Source organism: Antechinus flavipes, chromosome 4 (assembly GCF_016432865.1).
Source record: "Antechinus flavipes isolate AdamAnt ecotype Samford, QLD, Australia chromosome 4, AdamAnt_v2, whole genome shotgun sequence".
NCBI lineage: Eukaryota > Metazoa > Chordata > Mammalia > Dasyuromorphia > Dasyuridae > Antechinus > Antechinus flavipes.
The window spans coordinates 298,120,471-298,143,233 of NC_067401.1; the positions used below are offsets into that span (position 1 = coordinate 298,120,471).

A 22,763-nucleotide genomic window follows, 5' to 3' on the forward strand; every position below is an offset into this window, starting at 1 on the left:
CTAATGCTTACTTGCTGTGTTACTTGATGATATACTGGTATGATTTTTAGACAAGCCACCTGATTTTCCTAATTTTTTTCATCTGTAAAATAAGATCAAGAAAGAACCTCCGAGGTCCCTTTCAGCCCTAGGCTTCTGACTATTGACTAAAGAGAGGGTGTTTATAGTTGGGAGAATGTACCTGTAGTGCAACCTAATGACTGTTCTAATAAAGGCAAGAAAAAAAAAAGGGGGGGGAAGATGGCATTGTGTCATGAAAACTTTCCTAAAAATCCTAAGGCTTAGAGTTCAAGTTTTAATTAATCCACTTTCTAGCTATGTGACTTTTATCGTCATTTATGTCAGTGACCTCTTACTTATGAGGTGAGAATATAATGAACCAATCTGTGGTTCTATTCAGACCAAGACCTGAATCCAGGGTTTATCACTCCAAGTCCAGAGTACTTTCCACTGCACCATACTATCCCCAAGTACTTAATATGGCAATGATGCAGAGGTCTGCACCTAGGCAGGCTTTACCTTCTCATTCCATGTCTCAAAACATGTAATAATTCCAAAAAGGCCTTCAGGACCATAAGGATCACTTTAGCATGCCATGTACATAAAAGGAGCTTCAAACCCAAAGGAAGCAGTTTAATATATTGGAAAGACCTCAAGACAGAAATGAGAAGGAAGATCTTAACCCTTAAAAACTTTAGTTTCTATAATTCTTGTTATTATAATGGTGGACCTCACTGTATTTTTGTACTCAGTATGATTATATATATATATATATATATATATATATATGTATATATATATATATATATACATATATATATATTATATATTTATTAGAAAAGATATATATATATCTTTTCTAATAAATCTTCTTATTCCATCACAAGGTGATGTAATAAATTTTTTATTCCTTTCTGAGAAAGCATTTTCCATGGGGAACTAGTAACCTTCCTTATCCTTCTCAGGCCCCAAAACTAATTTAAGGAACTGATATTTGTGAGAAAGATTGTAGACTGAATTAAAATTGTGAGTCTCTGACACTTTAATTTCATTTGTTCCATTAGGTATTTGTTGTGGTCAGAAAAATGTAACACTGCAAAATATTAGAATCCTTGACAAATGTGTGATGCATGATAGATTCCAAATTCATTTCTACTTAACTCTTTTTGATCCAGGAGAAGAAAACTTGCTGGCAATTTTGAGGCGAAGATGGTGGAAATATATGATCCTAGGCATCATAGATCTAGAAGCAAATTACCTGGTAGTCAAAGCTTACCAGTATACCACACTGACCAGTGTGCAGGTAGGTGGAAATTTTCTTTCTTTTGCTATTCTGATTTTCCTTGGTTATTTCATTGCATTGGCTGCTGGCTCCTTAGTCATGGTAATCTGAATCTCCACATAGGCCAATATTCAACAGATCCCATAAAGATACAATGGCTGGTATGTTCAAATTATATAATATATATTAAGATTATATAATATTTGTGGTAAGGTGAATTGAATGGCAATCATTATAATTATTTTCCAAGTTGATGTAATCCACAGAACACTAACTCTAAAAAAAAATAGGATAATTACTTGTCCCAGGACCATTTCAATCTAAATTCCATTTTAAAAATGAGAAAATTAATTATCATTAATGATATTGATAATAATAATAATCTTTCACTTCTGTGTAGTGCAATATAGTTTATGAAATGCTTTATTAGATCATTTGAGTCCCACAAAAAAATTATGAGTGCTTTGTTATTGTTATCCCCATTTTACAGAGGAGAAAACTGAGACTCATAAATTAAGTAACTTGATCTAAGTCAAAAAAAAATAAATAAATGCTCAAGGCAGTATTTGAACCTATATTTTCTTGATTTTAAATCCAATATTATATCTACTAAAAGAAATAGGATTCAGGCACTTAATATTATTTTTGGTTCACCTCTAATCAGACATTCATTTATTGTTGGAATCCTAGTGTTAACTCAACTTGAAACAAGGTGATAACTCAAGGGAGATGTTAGAATCCTAGTGTTAACTCAATGGAATTGATATAATGCTTGTGTTCACACCTTTAGAGAGAGCTCATATAATCAAGAAGTCTTCAGTATATAGAATGATGTGGTAGATAGAGTATTAAGTAGTCAAGAAAATTTGGTTTCAAATCTTACTTGTGACACCAACTGTCTAAGAAACTCTCTGAGATTTATCTAAGTCACAGAAAGGTTGAGATCTATCTTCACAGAAAATATTTTCATACTGGGAATTCCTCAAGCTAATGAAGTGCTCATATCCTTATTACATGGAACACCAAGATGACGTTGAACACAGATTGGTAAATCCTGCCCTTAAAATGTTATGTAATTCATCCTTCTCTTTCAATTCATTTTTTGAAAAATATGTCTACTATATGTCAGACACTACTAAGCACTAAGGATACAAATTAAAAAGAAGAAGCAATTTCTGCCATCAAAGAACTTACAAACGAGTGGGGAAAGACAACTCTTGAAAGAAAGTTAAAAGGAGAAAGGGCAGGTAGACACTAGTGTAGAAAGTATTTTATGTTGTGGCATAGTGTTCCATGACATCCAAGCCAAGCAGAAGTACAGATGTAAAATGGAGTTTTCAGCAATCTATTAATTTTCTCAAGTAACACATATTTAGAGTATCCCTAAATCCTGCTGCCAAAAAGATATCTATTATCTTTAGTCCCTTTCTCACAGGTCAATTGCTGTGAGTTTCAAAGGAGATCATGAATATAAAGCATTTGACAAACTTCATAGAACATTGGTTCTATCAATGTCAATTGTTATTATCATCATTAGTATTCTCATACAGTTATGAAAGCTATTTGAATTTTTCACTATATATACTATATGTTTACTTCCCAATTATATGCTAAGTAGCTAAACTGGGCTAGTATAATTCACTTTCAATTTCTAGTCCATTTCACACTTTATTACTCATGCTGTAATAGGTTGATGTATTCAGTCATTCTAAAGCTATAGAGAGAAAAATAGACCCAAATGTGGGATATGGTTAAGATTTGATGCATCTCCATTGAAGATTACCCCAAAACCTTATCATGTAGCTCTCATTGAGCCATACAGGATTCATTGGCTGCCATCTCTTTCTTCCACAGTTATTTATATGCATATCTTTCCCCCTATTAATTTATGAGACCTTTGAAAAGAAAGTATGTGTTGCCTTGACAGCACAAGGCGTCCATCACATAATAATGGAAGAAAAGCTTTAGTAACAGAATCAACATTTGGAACTGAATGTATATTAGAAAGAGTCAAAAATGACTTTAAGATTGCAAAGCTGATTGACTAAAAAGATGATACTATTTTTTCCAGAGGCCATAAAGTTGGAAGTATGAATGATTTATGGGGCAAAATACAAATAATTCCAGGTCACACACTATAATTTCAAGGCATTCAGATCGAGATGAATATCAGGCAACTGGTGATGTAGGTGTAAAGCTCTGGAGAGACAAGAGGGCTGATTATATGTATTTGGAAATCATCTCCATAGAGGTAATAATTGAACTTATGGGTTTAGCAAGAGAGTCAAGGTCCTGGGAGTCAATCTTGGGACATATCCACTATTAGGGGCAAAGATACAGATGATGAAACCTACAAAGAGACAGAGAAAGAATAATCCGATAGAAAGGAAGAGAACAATGACAACAATGTCATAAAAGCTAAGAGAGAAGAGTCAAGAGTGAGTGATCAATGATGTCAAATGCTGCAGAGAGATCATGAAGGATAAGTATAGAGGACAAACCATTGGATTTAGTAATAATCATTAATAATCTTGAAGGCAACAGCTTCAGTTGAATGATAGTCAGACATGGTATTGTAGAAAGTTGAAAAATGAATAAGAGATGTTGGTGACAAGTATATACAGTAAAACATTATGCATAATGCTGTACTTAAGTATAAATAAAATAAATACTACCATAGTTAATATGTCACAATAGGATGCTGCTAGACACACAATTTCTTTTGACATGACAGATTATTCTGACTGAAGCCATAAAGCAAAATATCATAAGAAATTTAATAAATTCCCTAAGGGAGAAAATGATTAAGGACCCATATCTTCTATGCTTACAACAGTAATAACAAAGTGTCTACAAGTATCACTTTTATTTTTAAAAAAAAGCTCAGGAAGAAATAAATTTTATTTAAGATTTACATTAAACATTTAGCATGTTTGAAAAAACATGTATATTTCACTTGCCAAATCCTATTAATTCTGCCTCTGTGGTATGCCTTTCATCTATTCCCTCCTCTCCATTCTCACTGTTCTCTCTCTATACTCTCTTACCTTTTTCCTGGACTGATATAATTGAGTTCATTTTTGATATCATCCCCAGAGCTATCATAGATCTCTGTAGTTCCTCGTTGCCTAATATACAATTATCCCCATATAAACTCCTTAGCTGGGCTATTCCAGTTTACCCTTATCTCATCATCCTCATCATGAACAAACAGCATAGTATATGATAATGTGGGACAGCTATGATCATGGCACAATGGATAGAATACCTGGCCTGGAATCAGGAAGATTTGTCTTTCTGAGTTCAAATTTAATCTCAGATATTTACTAGATGTGCAACCCTAGGCAAGGAACTTAATCCTATACTCCTCAGTAGACCATCATAATAATGGTAATGTTAATTGGCACACACACTTGCCAGTATTTATAAAACTAAATAAATTTTGCCAAGCCTGTTTCACACATTATGTCATTCAATCTTTACAACAAGCTTGGGAAATAGGTACTACAAATATTATTATCCTTCTCTCATTTTACAGTTAAGGATCACCAGGATTAGAGAAATGAAATTTTTTTTAATGTTCACACAGCTAATGAGAGTCAGAGCCAAAATTCTAACCATGTCTCTCCTAATTTCAAGGTTAGTGCTTTTTTTCTACTATACTGTGGTCCTTTTTAACTACAATCAAGTTTGATTGATCAATTTTGTCTTATTTCATTCTATTCTTTCCCATCTTTATACAATTTTATATGCCCCCCCACGTTGCTACTTAAAAACAACAACAATAATAATAATAGCTAGCATTTATATAGCATTTTAAGGTTTACATTTTACATGTGTTATCTTATTTTGTCACCTCAACAACTCTGGGGGGTTGGTATTGTTATTATGTCTATTTGAAAAATGAGGAAACTGAGGCAGATCTGAAGTCGTCTACACAAGGTCGCATAGCTAATTAAGTGTCTAAGGCTGGATCTAAACTCAGAACTTGTCTCTGAAGCTAATTTTCCACATACTTAACTATGTAACTGCCTCTACTAAAGTCATATCCTTCAAGGCCTAGCTCAGGGGCTACTATCTCCCTTATGCTTTTTCTGATTGTCTCAGCTGTAAATCATCCTTCTCCTCAAATCTCTCAATCTACTGTGATAATTTTTACTCTCATGAAATAATCTGTGCAGTATTAAACTTCTTTAGGCACTTATTTTATTGCTACTACTAGACTGTAAGCCCCTAATGATCAAGGACTCTATTGGTTATCATACTTTTTATCTATAGTGCCTAGCACAGTACATTGTACATAGTAGATGTTTAATGAACATTTATTGGATATACTGGATGACTTGGAGTAAAGGAACATATATATTGAATTGCTTTCAATTTATATATAGGATCCCTAAGAAATTTTAAATATGTACACATTCACAATAGGGGCAAGAAGAATAGAAAAAGGTCTGTTGTATGATCAGTATGCTACAGAGGAGTACTGTTCCCAAACATGGACAGATGGTTGTGACAAATGAGAAATGAAAAGCTCCCTCTCACCTCCATCATGGGAAATGTACAATACTTGGACACAAAGGGAAATATCAAACTGACATTTTTTCTTCCATTAAACAGTAAAAATAGATTCAAGTAATAGTATGCTACACAATATGCATTTTTTCATTGTCAAATTATTTTACAATAACTATTTCTAATATCTGAGGTCCACCTACTCCTCAGGTTTGCTCCTTTGATCCTTTTAGTGTTAAATTCCACTACCTTTACTCCTTGACACCTATTTCAGATAAATTGTTGGACAGGCTATTTTAATGTAATGTATTCAGGGAATCCATTTAAGTCATTCTGCAACAATTCTGAAAATGTAGTGAGTCTCATTGAAATCCTAGCTGGCCCTAATCAGAATTGACTGAACAAGAAGAAAAAGGAAAGATGGAGAATAACCTGCTAATTTTCCTAAAAACCCTTTCCCATTCATGATAATGAATTGTATTATATTATCATCAATGGTGAAAATAAGAATATTTTGGTCTGAGAATCTTGACTATATTGCTGTCAAGTCATTTGTATTCTGATTACTGTTTGTAAACTGAAGGAACTAAGAAAGTCTTATCCTGTTTCCTTGCAATCAGACCAATTCAAAAGGATTTCCCAGGGTACTACTCTATTTCTAGTCTTGGATTCCTATTCTTTTGATAATATAAAACTCAGCTTCCATTTAAGGAGGTTTCCCACCAGCCATCTCTTCATTTCCCACCAGTTGTCCAACTTATACTGAACTTCAGCATACTCCCAAGCGGTATCCTTCTCCATATTCTATTACCTCTACTTTTCAGTTTCCTTTTGTGTGTTGACTTTTCCTATTAGATTATAAACTCCTTGAGGGCAGGACTCTCTACTTCATATTTGTATCCCCAGTGTTTAATAGAGTGCCTGGCACATAATAAATATTTTTTGATTGACTGACAACCATCCTCTGTTGGCAGGAACATCAATTACCAACTTTTTGACCTAGAATGAATGGGTCTGTAACACCAGAATAGATTTGGAGAAGGAAAGACTTGATGGGCCTCTTGACCAGTTATTCCTCTTACCTTTTAGGTGCCTTCACTCCCCCTAGGATTTGTGATAGAGACAACTAACCTATAAATAGCACTTGAAAATGTCATTTCTAGTATGTTGCCCATCTTAGACAGCAGCTGAAGAGAGTTGCTAGCAGACAAGAAAGGAAAATGTATTCAGAAAAAAAGATGATGAAAGAGGGACATTGGCATGAAGAAACCAAGCTGTTTTCTTTATGAGAATATGAAAAGGAAGAGGGTAATTCCTGTCTGAGAAGCTTCTTACAATCACACCGCTATGCTGGATTTAGGAGGATTTTAGTCCAAAGACATTCAGTGCATATGTTTCTCTTGAATCATGGAGAATGAGCACATTGTAACTGGGACTGTGAAACAGATTAACAGTGACATTTGGCTGAATTAGAAAGTCTGCATGTATTTTTATAACTCTGGGAAAGAGACTATTTTAGTAGAAAACTAACTTTGCAGTATCTCTCCCTTTGCTCGAAGATATAGTCCCTCTTTCCTCAGCCATGTAACACAGAAGGGCAAATATGCTGAAATGATCTAGGATCACAGAACCAAAAATTCTGGAGATAAAGGAAAACACAAAGACATCTAGTCCACCCTTCTCTTTTTACAAAGGCAAAAACTTAGTTTTTTTCTAAGTTAAGTGATGACTTGTCTGAGAACATTTAAGTATAGTTATCATTGTGAATGGGATTTAAATTCAAGTCTTTCAATATTGAACTAATGGTCTGTGTTTATCCATCTGGAGAAGTTTATCCATCTGGAGAAGTCCTCAGAGGTCTTCTAGTTCAGAGGAGGAAACTGAGATCTAGGGATACTAAGTGATTTATCCTAGGTCACATAGTTATTGTTAATATCAGACATGAGTTTTGTGAAAGGCAAGGGATGAATGTGCTCTCAGCTACAATAAGCAGCTAAGTGATGTAATGGATAGAGCACTGGGTCTGCTGGAGTCAGAAAGTCCTGAGTTCAATAGCTGTGTGACCCTGAAAAAGTCACTTAACCTGCAACTAAGTGCTTCAATTTTCTCATCTGTAAAATGACCTGGGGGAAAAAAAGGCAAACCTTTCAGTATCTTTGCCAAGAAAATCCCAAATGGGATCATGATTTATCTAATTCTGAGAGTGCAAAGTTGAGATCTCCCACTATTATAGTTTTGTTGTCTATTTCTTGTTACAGCTCTCTTAATTTCTCCTTTAGGAATTTAGGTGCTACACCACTTGGTTCATATATGTTTAGTATTGATATTGCTTCATTATCTGTGCTACCGTTTAGCAAGATATAGTATCCTTCCTTATCTCTTTTTAGTAGATCAATTTTTGCATTTGCTTGCTCTGAGATAAGGATAGCTACCCCTGCTTTTTTTACTTTACTTGAAACATAATAGATTCTTCTCCAGCCTTTTACCATTACTCTGTATGTATCATCCTGCTTTAAATGTGTTTCCTGCGAACAACATATTGTAGGATTCTGGCTTTTGATCCAGTCTGCTGTCTGCCTCTGCTTTATGGGAGAGTTCATTCCATTCACATTTATGGTTAAAACTACTAATTCTGTATTTTCTGCCATCTTATTATCCCCAGATTATACTTTTCTTTTCCTTTCCCCCCTAACCCCCCTTCTCAGTATTAAACTTTTGGGCAACACTTGCCTCACACAGCTCTCTCTCTTTAGAATTCCTCCTACCTCCTTTGAGTCCCTCCCCCTTTCTTATATCTTTCCCTTATTTTTTCTGTATTCCCTTCTATTTAGCCTACTCTTTTCCTTTTCCCTTTTCCTCCTCCACTTTTTAATGAGGTAAAAGAAGTTTCTCTGTAAACCAAGTATGTCTAATATTTTCTCTTTGAGACAAATGTGATTAGAGTAAGATTCACACAATGTTCCTCCCTCTCCCTTAATTTCCTCAGATATGATAGGTTTCCTTTGCCTCCACATGGGATGTAATTTCCCTCTTTTTATCTCCCCATTTCCCTTTTTCTGATACAATTCCCTTTCCACTTCTAATTCCCCTTTTTTTAATATTATAAGAATAAAATCAAATTATACATATGTTCTTTATGCCCATAACAGAAACACAGTTCTCAAGAGGTCTTTTTATCTTTTTTATGTTTCTCTTGAATCCTATATTTGGAGGTCAAACTTTTGTTTAGCTCTGTTTTTTTCATTAGGAATAAATGGAATTCACCTGTTTCATTGAATGTCCATCTTCTTCCCTAGAAGAAAATGCTCAGCTTAGCTGGGTAGTTTATTCTTGGCTGCATTCCAAATTCTTTTGCCTTTCAGAATATCAGATTCCAGGCCCTTCGATCCTTTAATGTGGAAGGTTTTAGATCCTGAGTAATCCTCAGTATCTGAATTGTTTTTTTCTGGCTGCCTGTAATATTTTTCTTTAATCTGATAGTTATGAAATTTAGCCACAGTATTCCTTGTAGTTTTTATTTAGGGGTCTCTTTCAGAAGGTGTTCAATAAATTTTTTTTAATGATTTCCTGAAAAATACTGTCTAGGCTCTTTTTTTCATCATGGTTTTCCAGGAGCCCAATAATCCTTAGATTATCTCTCCTAGATCTATTTTCCTGGTCTGTTGTTTTTCTAAGTAGATATTTAACATTTTTTCTATTTTTTCATTTTTTTTTTTGTTTTGCTTGATTGATTCTTGATGTCTCAACAAATCATTCATTTCCATTTGTTCAGTTCTAATCTTTAATGAGTTATTTTCTTGCAAAGTTACTAGAATGATTTGCCATTTCCTTCTCCAGATTATTTTACAGATGAGGAAACTGAGGCAAACAGGTTAAGTGACTTGCTGAAAATCACACAGTATCTGAGGCCAGATTTGAACTCAGATCTTCCTGAAACTAGATTTGATGCTTTATCTACTGTGCAATTGTTAGCATCTCTCAAAATTATTTTATACTTATTATGAATATATTTTTGTGTGGAACTATCTATGCACATTCTGTTTCCTCCCAAATTGGGGGTTGGATAGTATTTTTTTTTCTCTTTACAGTCTCTGTATACATAGTTCTGTGTACAGCATTTAGTAGGTGCTTAGTAAATTCTTCCTTGATTGAATCACTTCTGAGAGAATAATTATATTTACAGTGATTTTGAATTTCATTCTCTATAGGTGAACTCAGAAAGTATTTCTATGTATATTTGAAATAGCTCCTTTAGGCTTGAGTTTAAGATTAAGAGGTAAGCTTTAAAGACTGTCTCTTCTTCTTTATCCTTCCTGTTTTTACATACCCCAGGTGTAGGTCTGTGGAAGTTTAATGATTATTCCAGGGTATGTCTCAAGTACATTTAGAGACAAAGCTTCCTAATGTAGACAACATTCATATCCCCTAGAAATAATATTCTATTTGGATTCTCTCCTAGTTTCCTTAGGTCTGGACTTTCCTGTTCCCTAGAATGTGAAACTGTTATAAATATGCAGTAGCTCAGCTCAAAATACCATATGTTACACTTCACTTGGATTGCAAGGTTTTCTGTCAGCCCCTCTGACCTCGTGCAATACGTAGACACACCATTAGAGAAAAAAAGTAAACCTGCCTTCTGGCTCCATTTGTGTCCCATTATAATGTCCATCATTGCCTCTATCCCAAAATGAAATCAGTCAGAAACCTCTCACTAGGGAGGCACACCACCTCCTCTGAAATCTGTGGGTTTGGACTGCTACCCCCAGGGGCTGTCAGGTAATAACACTTGAAATGTCTAGCACTTTTTTCTCAATAGACTCATAATAACCATGCTGGCAAAGTCAGAATGCAGGAAATGATTCTAACTGTACTTTGTATTCACTTCCAAAGACTGGTAGTTGGGAAGGCATCTCAGTCAACTGTTAGGATATAAAGGTGATGAAATCTTCGGGCCTTCTTGACTTTTTCCCAAGCTCAGCCCACCATTAGGACCAACAGATAAGAAATTTGACTAAGATCCCAAAATTGAACTGCATTAGAGGCAGGATTTGAATCCAGGACCTTTGCTTCCCCAAACTAGTGCTGTTTCTATTGTATGGAGCTATCTTCTTGGGTCGTATTTATCTTTTTTTCACTGAGATTTGGAATAATAATATGGTATAGTGGAAATAAAATTGGATTTGAAGTCAGAGAATCTGAGTTGAAGTTTTGGTTTTATGCTATTTTTGTAATCTTGGGCAAAGTCACTTAACTTCTCTAAAACCCAGTTCCAGCATCTTTAAGATGAGGAACGTTGCTGGACTAAAGTCTTCACAACTGAAGGGAATGAGGTGGTGCAAGGACATAAAAAGCTGGGCCCAGAATCAGGAATATCTGAGTCCAAATCTGGCCTCAGAAACTTACTACCTATGTAACCCTGGGCAAATCACTTAACCCTGTTGTCTCAGTTTCATCATCTGTAAAATGGGGATAAATTATAGCAACTACTTCCAAGGATGATGTATGAAATTATATAATAAGCATTTAGCAGTGATTGATATATAATAAACAGTTAATAAATGGTTTTCTTCCTTTCTTAATTTTTTAGGGTCATGGATCCCTTTAACAATCACTAGATTTTTAGGGCGTTAAAGGGATGGATCCTGGCATATAATATGTGTGTAATAAATACTTAACTGACAAATTGCAAAATAATGTTTTTAAATGCATAAATATAATCTATAGGATTATAAATTAAATAAATATTGGTGAAAATAAATAACTTTTTGCAGTTAAGTAGATGGATTCGAGATGAATCTAAGAACACTAGATAATTGTTAAGGAGCCGTTCTAGCTCTAAATCTTCCTGAGACAAGTAGGCATTTTGCTGTCTCTTTTAGTCATATCCTCATTGCAGTGGAGCATTCTATGCTTAAGTTATCAACCAAAAGAAAATGGTAAATTGGTTTCAAATTCTTGATTGCCTAAGTCTCCTTTTCTTGAGTCTTTCATATAACAAAAACAATCATAATGACTGATTTATGGATTTTAGGACTTCTGTGTGCTCTGTTATGTTTCAGCTTTAATAACATTAGTTGACATTGTCAGGTAGTCCAAATAAAAGCAAACCAGGTAACCCACAAATACTTGCCTATCCTTGGGTATTTTACATCCTGTTGATATATATTGTATCTCTCTGCCTATTTTGAGATGAAAGTTAAGAAAAATTATTCCTTTATATTATTCCCTCTCCCCCACACACTATTTTTTTCAACTTGAAATAGCAGCTTTAAAAATATCAGTCCATTTTAAAGTTGAGTGCAGAATGAGAGAATACTTGATCAGAATGAAAAGAGAGAGAAGCATCAGGAAGTCTAGGTTCCAGTGATTTTGGCCATTAACTGATTTTTATATAACTTTGGTTGAGTTGCTGTTCCTTCATAAGTAGAGGTGACAATCTCATAAAGATTAATGAAAATTATTACCAGATGTTCACATAATTCCTCCCACCTGGTCTATTTTAAAAGAAAATATCAAGGGAAAGGGGGGAAGGGGTGGGAATTATGCAATATGTTAATATTGTGCAATAAATATGGTAATATACTCTTTAGTTATAAGTCGTCAAACTCCCTGCCCAGGATTTAGAACTCTTTTAAAGCTCTAAAATATTATTATCTGACTTGCAGCAGCAATAAATTTGGCTTATTTGAATAGGTGTACTATGATCCAAAAATAGATGTGTTCCTTAAAAATTGTGTGGAATTCAAATGTTTACAATTGAATTCATCTTTTAATTGCCCTAGCAAAATTATTCTTTAAAGAAATTTCATGATGAATCATTTAAAAATTAAAGAATCTTTTCATAACTAAATTAATATATCTTTTGAATGTATTTATTTGGTGAGTTAGGTTTTTATTTGTTCAATCTGCATAAAGCAAAGCAGCCCACCTTAGAAAGTTACACACACATAGAATGGATTAACCAATAAGCACTTGTTAAGCACCTACAATATGCCAAACACTTTGGTAATACTGGGAATACAAGACAAAAATGAAACCCTCAAATGAGTGTGGACCACAACGTAGCATTTTCATTCTTTATGTTATTGTTTACTTGCATTTTTTGTTTTCCTTCTCAGGTTTTTTTTTCTATATTCGATTTTTCTTGTGCAGCAAGATAACTGTATAAATATGTATACATATAATGGATTTAACATATATTTTAACATATTTAACATATATTGGACTACCTGCCATCTAGGGGAGGGGGTGGGGGGAAGGAGGGAGAAAGATGGAACAGAAAGTTTTGCAAGGGTCAATGCTGAAAAATTACCCATGCATATATTTTGTAAATAAAAAGCTATCAAAAAAAATGAAACCCTCTCTGCCCTCAACAAGCTTTTATTCTATCAATGGATATATTGATAACAGATATATTAATAATGGATATATTGACAAATAAGATGCAAGATGACTTTAGGGGAGGGAATTATTCCTGACTGGATCAGGGCACTTTCAAGAGAGGGCCAATTGTTACTTGACATTCTCCTTAAATAGTTTCACATGAAAGCAAAGCATTGCTGGGACTACTTGTTCACCTAATACCTACCTATTGTATCTAGCCATCTGGCAGCCTCCACCTTTCCTACCAAACCCTGGGTCTGTTAATATCCATATCAATCTTGCTTTGTTTTGTTCTGTGCTCTGTTCATTTTGATTACTACCCAGCTTGGACTCACATCACTGACTGGCTCTGTTCTCTCAATTTTCCTTCCGTCTATAATTGTTCCAACAATTCACTCCATCTGCACCTCCCAGGCAGCCCTGCAGCACCGCCTGCTGGCTCAACCCTACCTACCATGGTGAACCCTCAGATTGAAAACTAGCCTGATAATCAGGATTAGGCAAATAGGATGATTCTTCTATAAATATTTTTAAAAGCTCCTCTTTCCATGATTTCATCAATTACCATTAGCCACTATAAATTTTCCTAATAAAAAAAGAAAAGAGAAATATAGATAAAATAGAAAGAATTTATAATTTTCCCCCAATAGTCAGCACTTTAAAAGAAGAAAAAAAATCTATTAAAAAAAAAAAAGGCCATGAAACTATTTAGTCTTTGAAAAAGATATTTTAAAAAAAATAAGAATTCTCTGGTTGACCATTTAAAGTTTTAATTCTAATCAGTGAAAAGCATCCTGCAAGTACTTGTTCAAAAAAAAAATTTAACCCTACATGCATACAACTATCATGTACTATAATCATCAACTACAGCCATTTCCCAAACTCTGTACATTGCTATACAAAGTCTTAAAAATATGATGCATTGAAAAGTTATCAAAAATTGTTCCGTTCAATTATTCCATCATGAATTGGAATTCAAAGGTTCCAGGTTATTTAGTACAATGAAAAAGAAAGTCTAAAATCTATTAGTGGTGAATTTTTAAAAGTCTCTTACTATCTCCCTCCTTTCCTCCCTCCTTGTTTTCTTCCTTCCTTCTTTCCTTTTTTTTCTTCCTTTTACATATAGTATTAAATTAGAATTTGTTTGGATCATCACACAAAAATATTATAATAGCATAAATCTAACATTAAAAATGACATTAATTTTGTGATATTATTGCTATTCTGTTGTTCAGTCATTCATTTCAGTCATGTCCAATATTTTGTGATCCCGCTTTTGGTTTTTGTTGGCATAGATTTTGTAGTGGTTTGCTATTTTTTTCTCAACGTGTTTAAATGACTTGCCCTGGGTCACACAGCTAGTAACTGTCTGAGATTAGATTTGAACTCAGGTCTTCCTGAATCCAAGGCCAGAATTCTATTCACTGTACCACCCAGCTGTCCTATCATTGCAAAGCAGAATTTCAATTAAGGAAACTCTCTGTATCCACTCTGCAATTTATTGTCCTAGAGAGATACCTAAGTCATGAAGAGATTAACCGATGTTTACAGGAGATTTGACTCCTAATTTTAGGGAAGAAGAGTGACCTGTACTTTAGGAATATCATTTGATAATTATCTGAAAGAGAGACATTCTGGAAGCAAAAAGATGAATTAAGACGCTATTGACTGAGGAGAGGGATAAGAGTCTGAATAAGGGTGGTAATCATGAAGGAGATAGATTAATCACCAACATTTATTATGAACCTCCTATGTGCCAAGCACTGTGCTAATGACTGGGGAGCAAAAGACATTCCCTTCCTTCAAGGAGCTTACAATCTAATGGAAAGATGAGAGAGCTATTATAGTTAAATTTCACAAAACTTTGGCAACTAATTAGACAGGAGAAAGGACAATTTAAGAAGAGGTCAATTGATTGGATGGGAAGGAGAGATTTGGGAGAGAAAGATAATGAGTTACATTTTGCATATATTGAGTTTAAAATACCTACATAGTAAAGAATTAGAGGTGCCCAATAAGTAATTGGTGAGTTGAAACTTAAGCTCTGATGAAAAGAGGTTGACATAGATTTTTTTTTGAAATTTTTAAAATTTTATTTTATTCTGAATTTAAGAAATAAAACAAGCATCTCTATTCAGTTAAATGGTGGTATGGGGCAGGGAAGATACTTGCACATGAAACTACAAATGGATTATGTACAACTTTCTATTTCTTTTAAATGTATAAGAAAGTTATCATGTAACTTTCTTTCCCCCCCCCCATTTTTCCCTGCCCCCATCCTGCCCTAGAGAAGGCTACCATATACATGTAAAATCATTCTATACATACTTCTATTTATCATGTCTTTCTCTAGGTGCAGGTAGCATCTTCCTTCACAGATGTTTTATAGCTAATTTAGGCATTTATAATAATCAAAACAACTTAGTTCCAAAAAGTTGTTCCTAAAACAAAATTGCTGTCATTATATACAATATTCTCTTGATTCTGCTCGTTTCACTCCTTTATTATTTTGTGCAAATCTATTTATGTTTTTTCTAAGATCACCAAACTCATAATTTCTTATAGCTCAGTAGTATTCCATCAGGATCATATACCCCACTTATTTAGCTATTCTCCAATTGATGGACATCCCTGAAATTTCTAATTTTTTTGCTGCCACAAAGAGAGCAGCTATAAATATCTTATTTTTTTATGTTGAGTTTAACTTTTTTATTATAGTTTTTTATTTATAAGATATATGCATGGGTAATTTTTCAGCATTGACAATTGCAAAACCTTTTGTTCCAACTTTTCCTCTCCTTCCCCCCATCACCTCCCCCAGATGACAGGTTGACCAATACATGTTAAATATATTAGAGTATAAATTAAATACAATATATGTATACATGTTCATATAGTTATTTTGCTGTACAAAAAGAATTGGACTTTGAAATAGTGTACAATTAGCCTGTGAAGGAAATCAAAAATGCAGGTGGACAAAAATATAGGGATTGGGAATTCTATGTAATGGTTCATAGTCATCTCCCAGAGTTCTTTTGCTGGATGTAGCTGGTTCAGTTCCTTACTGCTCTATTGGAACTGATTTGGTTCATCTCATTGCTGAAGATGGCCATGTCCATCAGAATTGGTCATCATATAGTATTGTTGTTGAAGTATATAATGATCTCCTGGTCACTGACATAGATTTTTGAATTATCTGAATAGATTTAATCATTGAACTATGGGAGTTGATCAGATCATCAAGAAAGAAAAAGTACAAAGAGTAAAGAAGATAATCCAGGACAAAGTTTTGGAAGATATCTATGGTTGAGGGACAAGATGTGCATTAATAATCTGTAGCAAAACAAACAATAAAAAAATACCAGACAAATTTGAGGGAAACAAAATGAAATCAGTTTCACAAAATCCCAGGAAAGAATATCTAGGGATAGCTAATAATGTCACATGGCACAGATAGGTCAAATTAAAAAAAATACTTTATATTGCCATGTCTGTAGGGAGAAAAGACAGTTATGAAGTCAAAAGGAATCATAATAGTAATAGTGTAATAGAAGTAGTAAAACTAATTCAATTAGTAGTAAAACTAATTCTTTAAAGTCACTAAGTGCCATTCATTATTTTATTGGTGCTTTATAAAAGCTGAGTTATAGAAATACTATCACTCACTGAACAAACATTGATTAAGCTTCTAATGTGGGCCAAGTTCTACTCTAGGTACAGTGTTTTCTATATACAAATAGAAAAATTAAATGATCCTTGATCTTCAGATGTGTACATTCCTATTTTTCAGGTTCAGAAATTGAGGTGGGGGAGGTCAATCAAAAATATTTATTAAGTTCCTACTATGTGCTATATTAAGTACTAGAGATACAGAAAGTCAAAAGAGACTCCCCGGTCTCGAGCAGTTCACAGCCTAATGGTAGACGCAATGTATCAAAAACTATGTATAAGCAAGCTATATATGGGCTAAAATAAAAATAGTCAACAGAGGGAAGGTAGTAAAATTAAGGGAAATCAGGAAGAGGTAAGATTTTAACTGAGATTTGAAAGAAGGCATAGATAGGGAGGCAGATCATTCCAAGCATAGGGGACAGTCAATAAAAATGTCTGGAATCAGGCAATGTTCAAGGAACAGCAATGAGGTCAGTGTCACTAAACGAAGAGTATGACAGGAATAAGATGAAATAAGATTAGAAAGGTAGGGAAGAGAGCAGGTTATGTAGGGCTTTGAATACCAAATGTAAGATTTTATATTTGATCTTAGAAATAAGAAGCCATTGGAGTTTATTGAATGGGTAGTTGGAGGTGAAGCAAGGGACTGTGGCTAAGTGGGGAAAAGACCAGAGTGAAAGGAAACTTGTGGTAGGCAGACCAACCAACAGGCCATTGCAATAATCTAAGGTTGAGGGGATGAGAGTCTGTACCAAAGTGGCAGCAATGTCAGAGGAGAGAATGGGGTTTATTCAAGAGATGTTAGGAAAATAAAATTAATGGGTCTTGGCAAAAATTGGATATGAGGGAGTACAAGAGGCTGAGAACTAGAAGATCACCTGGAAGATTGGGAGGATGGTGGTACCATGGATAGTGACACATAAGTTAGGAAGAGAAGGAAATTTGGGGTAAAAGATAAAGAGTTTAGTTCTGAACATATTGAGTTTAAGATTTCTATGGTACATATAGTTCAATATGTCTGATAATTGGAAACTAGAAACTAAAAGTTTCTAGAAGTCAGAAGAAAGATTAGAAAGATAAATAACTTTGAGAATCAACACAGAAATGATACTTAAATCCATGGGAACTGGTAATATTATCAAGTATGAGAGTTTAGAAGAGATTAGGGTCTCAAAACAATTCTGTGAGACAATTATGATTAGTAGACATGTCCAGAATGAAAATCCAAACAAGGGAGATGGGAACAAGTAGCCAAAGAAATAAGAAAAGAACCAGGAGAAAGTAATAAATGATTCACAGCCAACAAATATTGGAGCTAGGATTTGAACCCTTGAGTTCCTTATTGCAAGCATTCTCTCCACTATTTGGGATTTAGTGACAACTACTGGAAAGTGATGTAAATTTCATACTTGTTTTTTTTTTCCTTAGAAAATCAGTGTCTCCGAAAAACCCACCCACCTCCATATAGTTAGTTCCTTCTGGCTTTTCCTTATTTCACCCAAAAATAAAAAATGAAAGTTATGCAAAGTAAGATTATCGTTAATATTCTATCAGAAGATTTTCATTTCCCTAAAATATATGCTTTCAAATGTTTCTTTAATGTCACTTTCATGTTCTTATGTTCATTCATCCTGTAAAAAAGAAATATAAGTCAAATCTTAATGGTCTGAAGACAACTACTTTTTCCAGATTAACTTAAGACAGCAATGCTATATCATAGGCCTGTTAACACAATAAATGATTGTGCTCTTGGACTCAAAAAGTTTATAATTTTCATATAGTTTAGCTTGGAATATGCATTAATATTTGAAATATACAGAAATACTTTTAGCTTGCTGTCTTTTCTTCAAAAGGTCTAATAAACCTTCAAACATGATATAGCACAAAAAAAATTAGGCTGAGGGAAACTAGGAACTAGTGATTTCAATGTTCAGCCTCAATAAATTCCTGGGTAGATTATTAAATAAATAAATGATTTAAAAGCACTTAGGAAAGAAAACAGTAATCACCAAAAGTCAAAGTGATCTTGCCAAGATTATGCCCATTAATTTCATTTCCTTTTTGACATGGTTACTAGATGAAACAAAGAAAATGCTATAGATAGGGGATCTGAATTTTAGCAAAGTATTTAGTTAATTATTCATTATATTTTTTAATGCAGAATATAGCAACATAGACTAAATAAGAGACTAGTTTAGTGGATTTGGTTCTAGTTGCCAAATACTGTTGATTCTATAGGACAATATTTCTCTGGGCTTCCAATATCTTATTTCATAATATTCATTAGCTTTTACTTGGTCCATTGAAATAATCTCCTTCTAGAAATGTCTTCTCTAATACATCTTTCACAAAACTCTCAAAATAATTTTCTAACTGCTCAAATCTGACTATGACACTTACTTGATCAGATATTAGCCTAATATTAAAGGTCCTCCAGAATCTGGTTCCAATTTATTGTAACTTCTCCACGCTTGTTTTATTCACCTTCCCTTCCTGAACTCTGCTACGGCCAAATCAGGTCATCTTCTGATTCTGTATTCTTTTTTTCTTTTTATGCAGACCAACCTCTGTGCCTGGAATAACTTTCCTTTACTTCTTCACCTTTTAAAATCCTTTTCTTTCTTTGAGACTCACTACACAATTGTCACTCCTTTCATGAAGACTTCTATGATTCCCTCAGTTGAAAAGGAATTCTCTATCCTATTTGTCAATAATCTTTTTTTCAAGCTTTCACCTTTACTTCTAGAACATTATACCTTGTATCTTATTGATTTTTGTACTTATTCCCCTATTATACTGCAAACTCCTTTGATGATAAAGGACTCTTTTTTTTTATTATTATTATTATTGTATGCATGGCTCCTAGCACATTGCCTAGCTTATACTTTCAATAAATATTTATTGACTTTTAATTTGCATTTAAAATTTGTTGAATTACTGTATTCAAAGTCATAAAGCCATAAAACTGGAACTGGAAGGAATGTTAGAAACCATCTCAATTTATTTTTCCCCAAATATATGTAAAAATAATTTTTAACATTTGTTTTTTGAAATTATTTAGTTCTAAATTCTCTTCCTCTCTTTGTTCTCTCTCCATCTCTTTCAGAAGAAAAACATTTTGACACAGGTTTTACAGGTACAGTCATGAAAAACATTTCCATGTTATGTTATAAAGAAAAACACAGATGAAAATTTAAAAATGACAAAGAAAATTAAAGGAAATAAAGAGTATGCTTTGATTTGCATTATTCCATCAGTTCTTTCTCTGGAGATGTATAGCATTTTTTTATCATAAGTCCTTCAGAATTGTCTTGGATCTTTGCTTTGCTAAGAATAGCTAAGTTATTCAGAGTTGATCATTATACAATATTTCCATTCTAAAAATAATGTTCTTCTGGTTCAGTTCACTTCATTTGAATCAATTGTAAGACTTTCCTGGTTTTTGTAGGGCATCTTGCTTATCATTTCTTATAGCCTAGTAGTATACTATCACAAACTATACAATAATTTGTTTCGCTATTAATGGACAATTGATAGATATCCCCTCAATTTCCAATTCTTTACCCACTAAAAGAGCTTTTATAAATACTTTGTACACTTAGACCCTTTTCTATTTTGTTTTTTGTCTATTTGGATAAGATCTAATAGTGATAAAGATACTGGAGTATCTTTTTTTGCCATTGGGTTTGCCATTTTCTCTTCCAACTCATTTTACTGATGAGGAAACTGAGACAAACAAGATTAAGTGACTTGCTCAGTGTCCAACAGCAAGAAAATGTCTGAGACCAGATTTAAACTTAAGAATATGAGTCTTTCTGGCTCTAGGCCCAGGACTCTATCCATCTAGCTCTGTTTTAATCAAAAGGGTGACAAAGGCAGCATATTTTGAGAAGGAGATTCTGAGAATAAAGGATAATTAATGTTTGTCATTTGATAATTCCATGAATGAACTGGAACTGGTGAGCCTAGGGAAGTCCTACTTGAAGTTACAATAGCTATCTTGAAGTTTTTAAAGAGTTATCATATGGAAGAGTGTTAAACTCATTTTTTATTTAATTTTCAGAAGTGATTATAAATATCATGGGGTAGAAATTGCAAGGAGGCAGATTTCAATTCAATATGACGAAGATTTAAAAAAAATTAATTAGAGCTAGCCAATAAAAAGTATGGTAGTGAGTTTTTATTACTGAATGAGTTCCAATGGACATTTAAAGTATACACATCAGGAATATCAAAAAGGGTTCTTCCAAGAGATGAAAGATTGAATTAGATGTCTAAAAAGTTCTATGATTCTCTAACACTTTATTCATTAAGCTAATTGGCCTAATAAACTGGCATTCTGGATTGGCTGAATCTTAGTAGTTACTGTTATTGCTGTTTGGTTGTTTCAATCAGGTTTGACTACGTGACTCCATCTGAAGTTTCTTGGCAAAGATACTGGACTTCCCTTTCTATTTCCTTCTCCAGTTCATCTTACAGATAGAGAAATTTAGTAGACTTTCTACACTTATTATAATAATACAATACATAGAAGCAGCAAAATGGCACAGTAGATAGAATGTAGGCCTGAGAGTAATACTATATTTAGCATGAGACACTAAAGTAGTTGTGAGAATCAAATAAGACAATATTCATAAAGCACTTTGCAAATTTTAAAACTCTATATAAATAGTGTTATTATATGAATTGGACATTTCCATTTCCATTTTCAAAGCTCTTCTATGAATCACTGAAACATTCATTCCATAATTGGAATTATTTGGCCCCATTGTACATAGGATAAAATTGTAGACTGATCTAGTGTTAAGTGCCTTACCAACAATCTGCAGAGTCAGGAGTAGGAGCTGAAAGTAAGTACTGGACAGTCCAGAATTCTTTCTATTGGATTACATCACCTCTTTAAATAAATATGACTGAGGGGTTGAAATGGATTAAAAACTAAATAGGAGACATCAATATGATATAGCAGCTCAAAAAGGGGAGGGGAATATTAGACTATATTAATTATGGTGCAGAAAACAAATAGAACAATATTCCCCTCAGACCACATTTGGAGGATCATATTCACTGCCAAGAACTACCCATTAAAAAATATCAACAAATTGAATTAAATTCAGAGGGGGAACAACTGGGATGGTAAAGGAACCATGGAGCCAAGTTCACATAAGGATTGGCTGGAAAAAAAAAAATGTTTGGCTGGGACTTGGTGATTGTCTCCAAATCCTGGAAAGCTGCTGTGGGAGCAGGGGATTTTTAATTATTCTGTTTGGCCCTAGGGGACACAACCAGGAACAAGGAGGCCTCATAAGCAGAGGCCTTTAAGTTTAGGCTCAAAAGAAGCAAGGGATTCTAAGAAGTGAATTTGAGGAGGGAGAGACTTTAAGGCAAAGATCCAGGAGGAGAAGATGGATTGTCATGTGTCCGTTTGGTTAGAATGTAAAGCACAGGAAGGGGAGAAATCTAGAATAAACTTAGAAAAAGAGGCTGGAGCTAGATTTTGAAGGACCTTAAACACTAAACATTAAAGTTTGCATTTTATTTTAGAGGCCATAGGGAGTTTCTAAATTGAGTAATGAGGTATTATTAGTTGGGCTGCGATGTGCGCTAGTGGGAAGGAAGAATTTCCACTCTTGGAGTTTCCTATCCTGCCTAAATATCACATCCTTTGTGTATTTGAAAATAACATATCTGCTAGCCTGCAAGAGATTTCTGTTTAATGATCCTAGGCAGGCTTACATTCTGTGAGTAATTCCCTCAATCTCCTAGTAACCTCGATCTCTAAATAATTGTCCCAAATTTTCCACGTCTGGAAATACCTCTTTTTGTTCTCTTTGGGAGTAGAAGTACAAGTACTTCAGCAGCTAGAGGTTTATGAATGACATCAGAAGATGTAAAGAACTAGCTTGTGATA

The 22,763-nt window shown here is 33.9% G+C and overlaps 1 protein-coding gene across 1 annotated transcript in view; it reads left to right on the forward strand.

The window, feature by feature from the left end:
* SLC35F1 (solute carrier family 35 member F1) overlaps positions 1-22,763 on the forward strand; it is a 511,365-nt gene that overhangs the window by 412,098 nt on the left and 76,504 nt on the right. Inside the window, exon 3 of the mRNA XM_051997618.1 lies at positions 1,176-1,303. Coding sequence (XP_051853578.1) covers positions 1,176-1,303 — 128 coding nt within the window. The remainder of the gene's footprint in view (positions 1-1,175; positions 1,304-22,763) is intronic.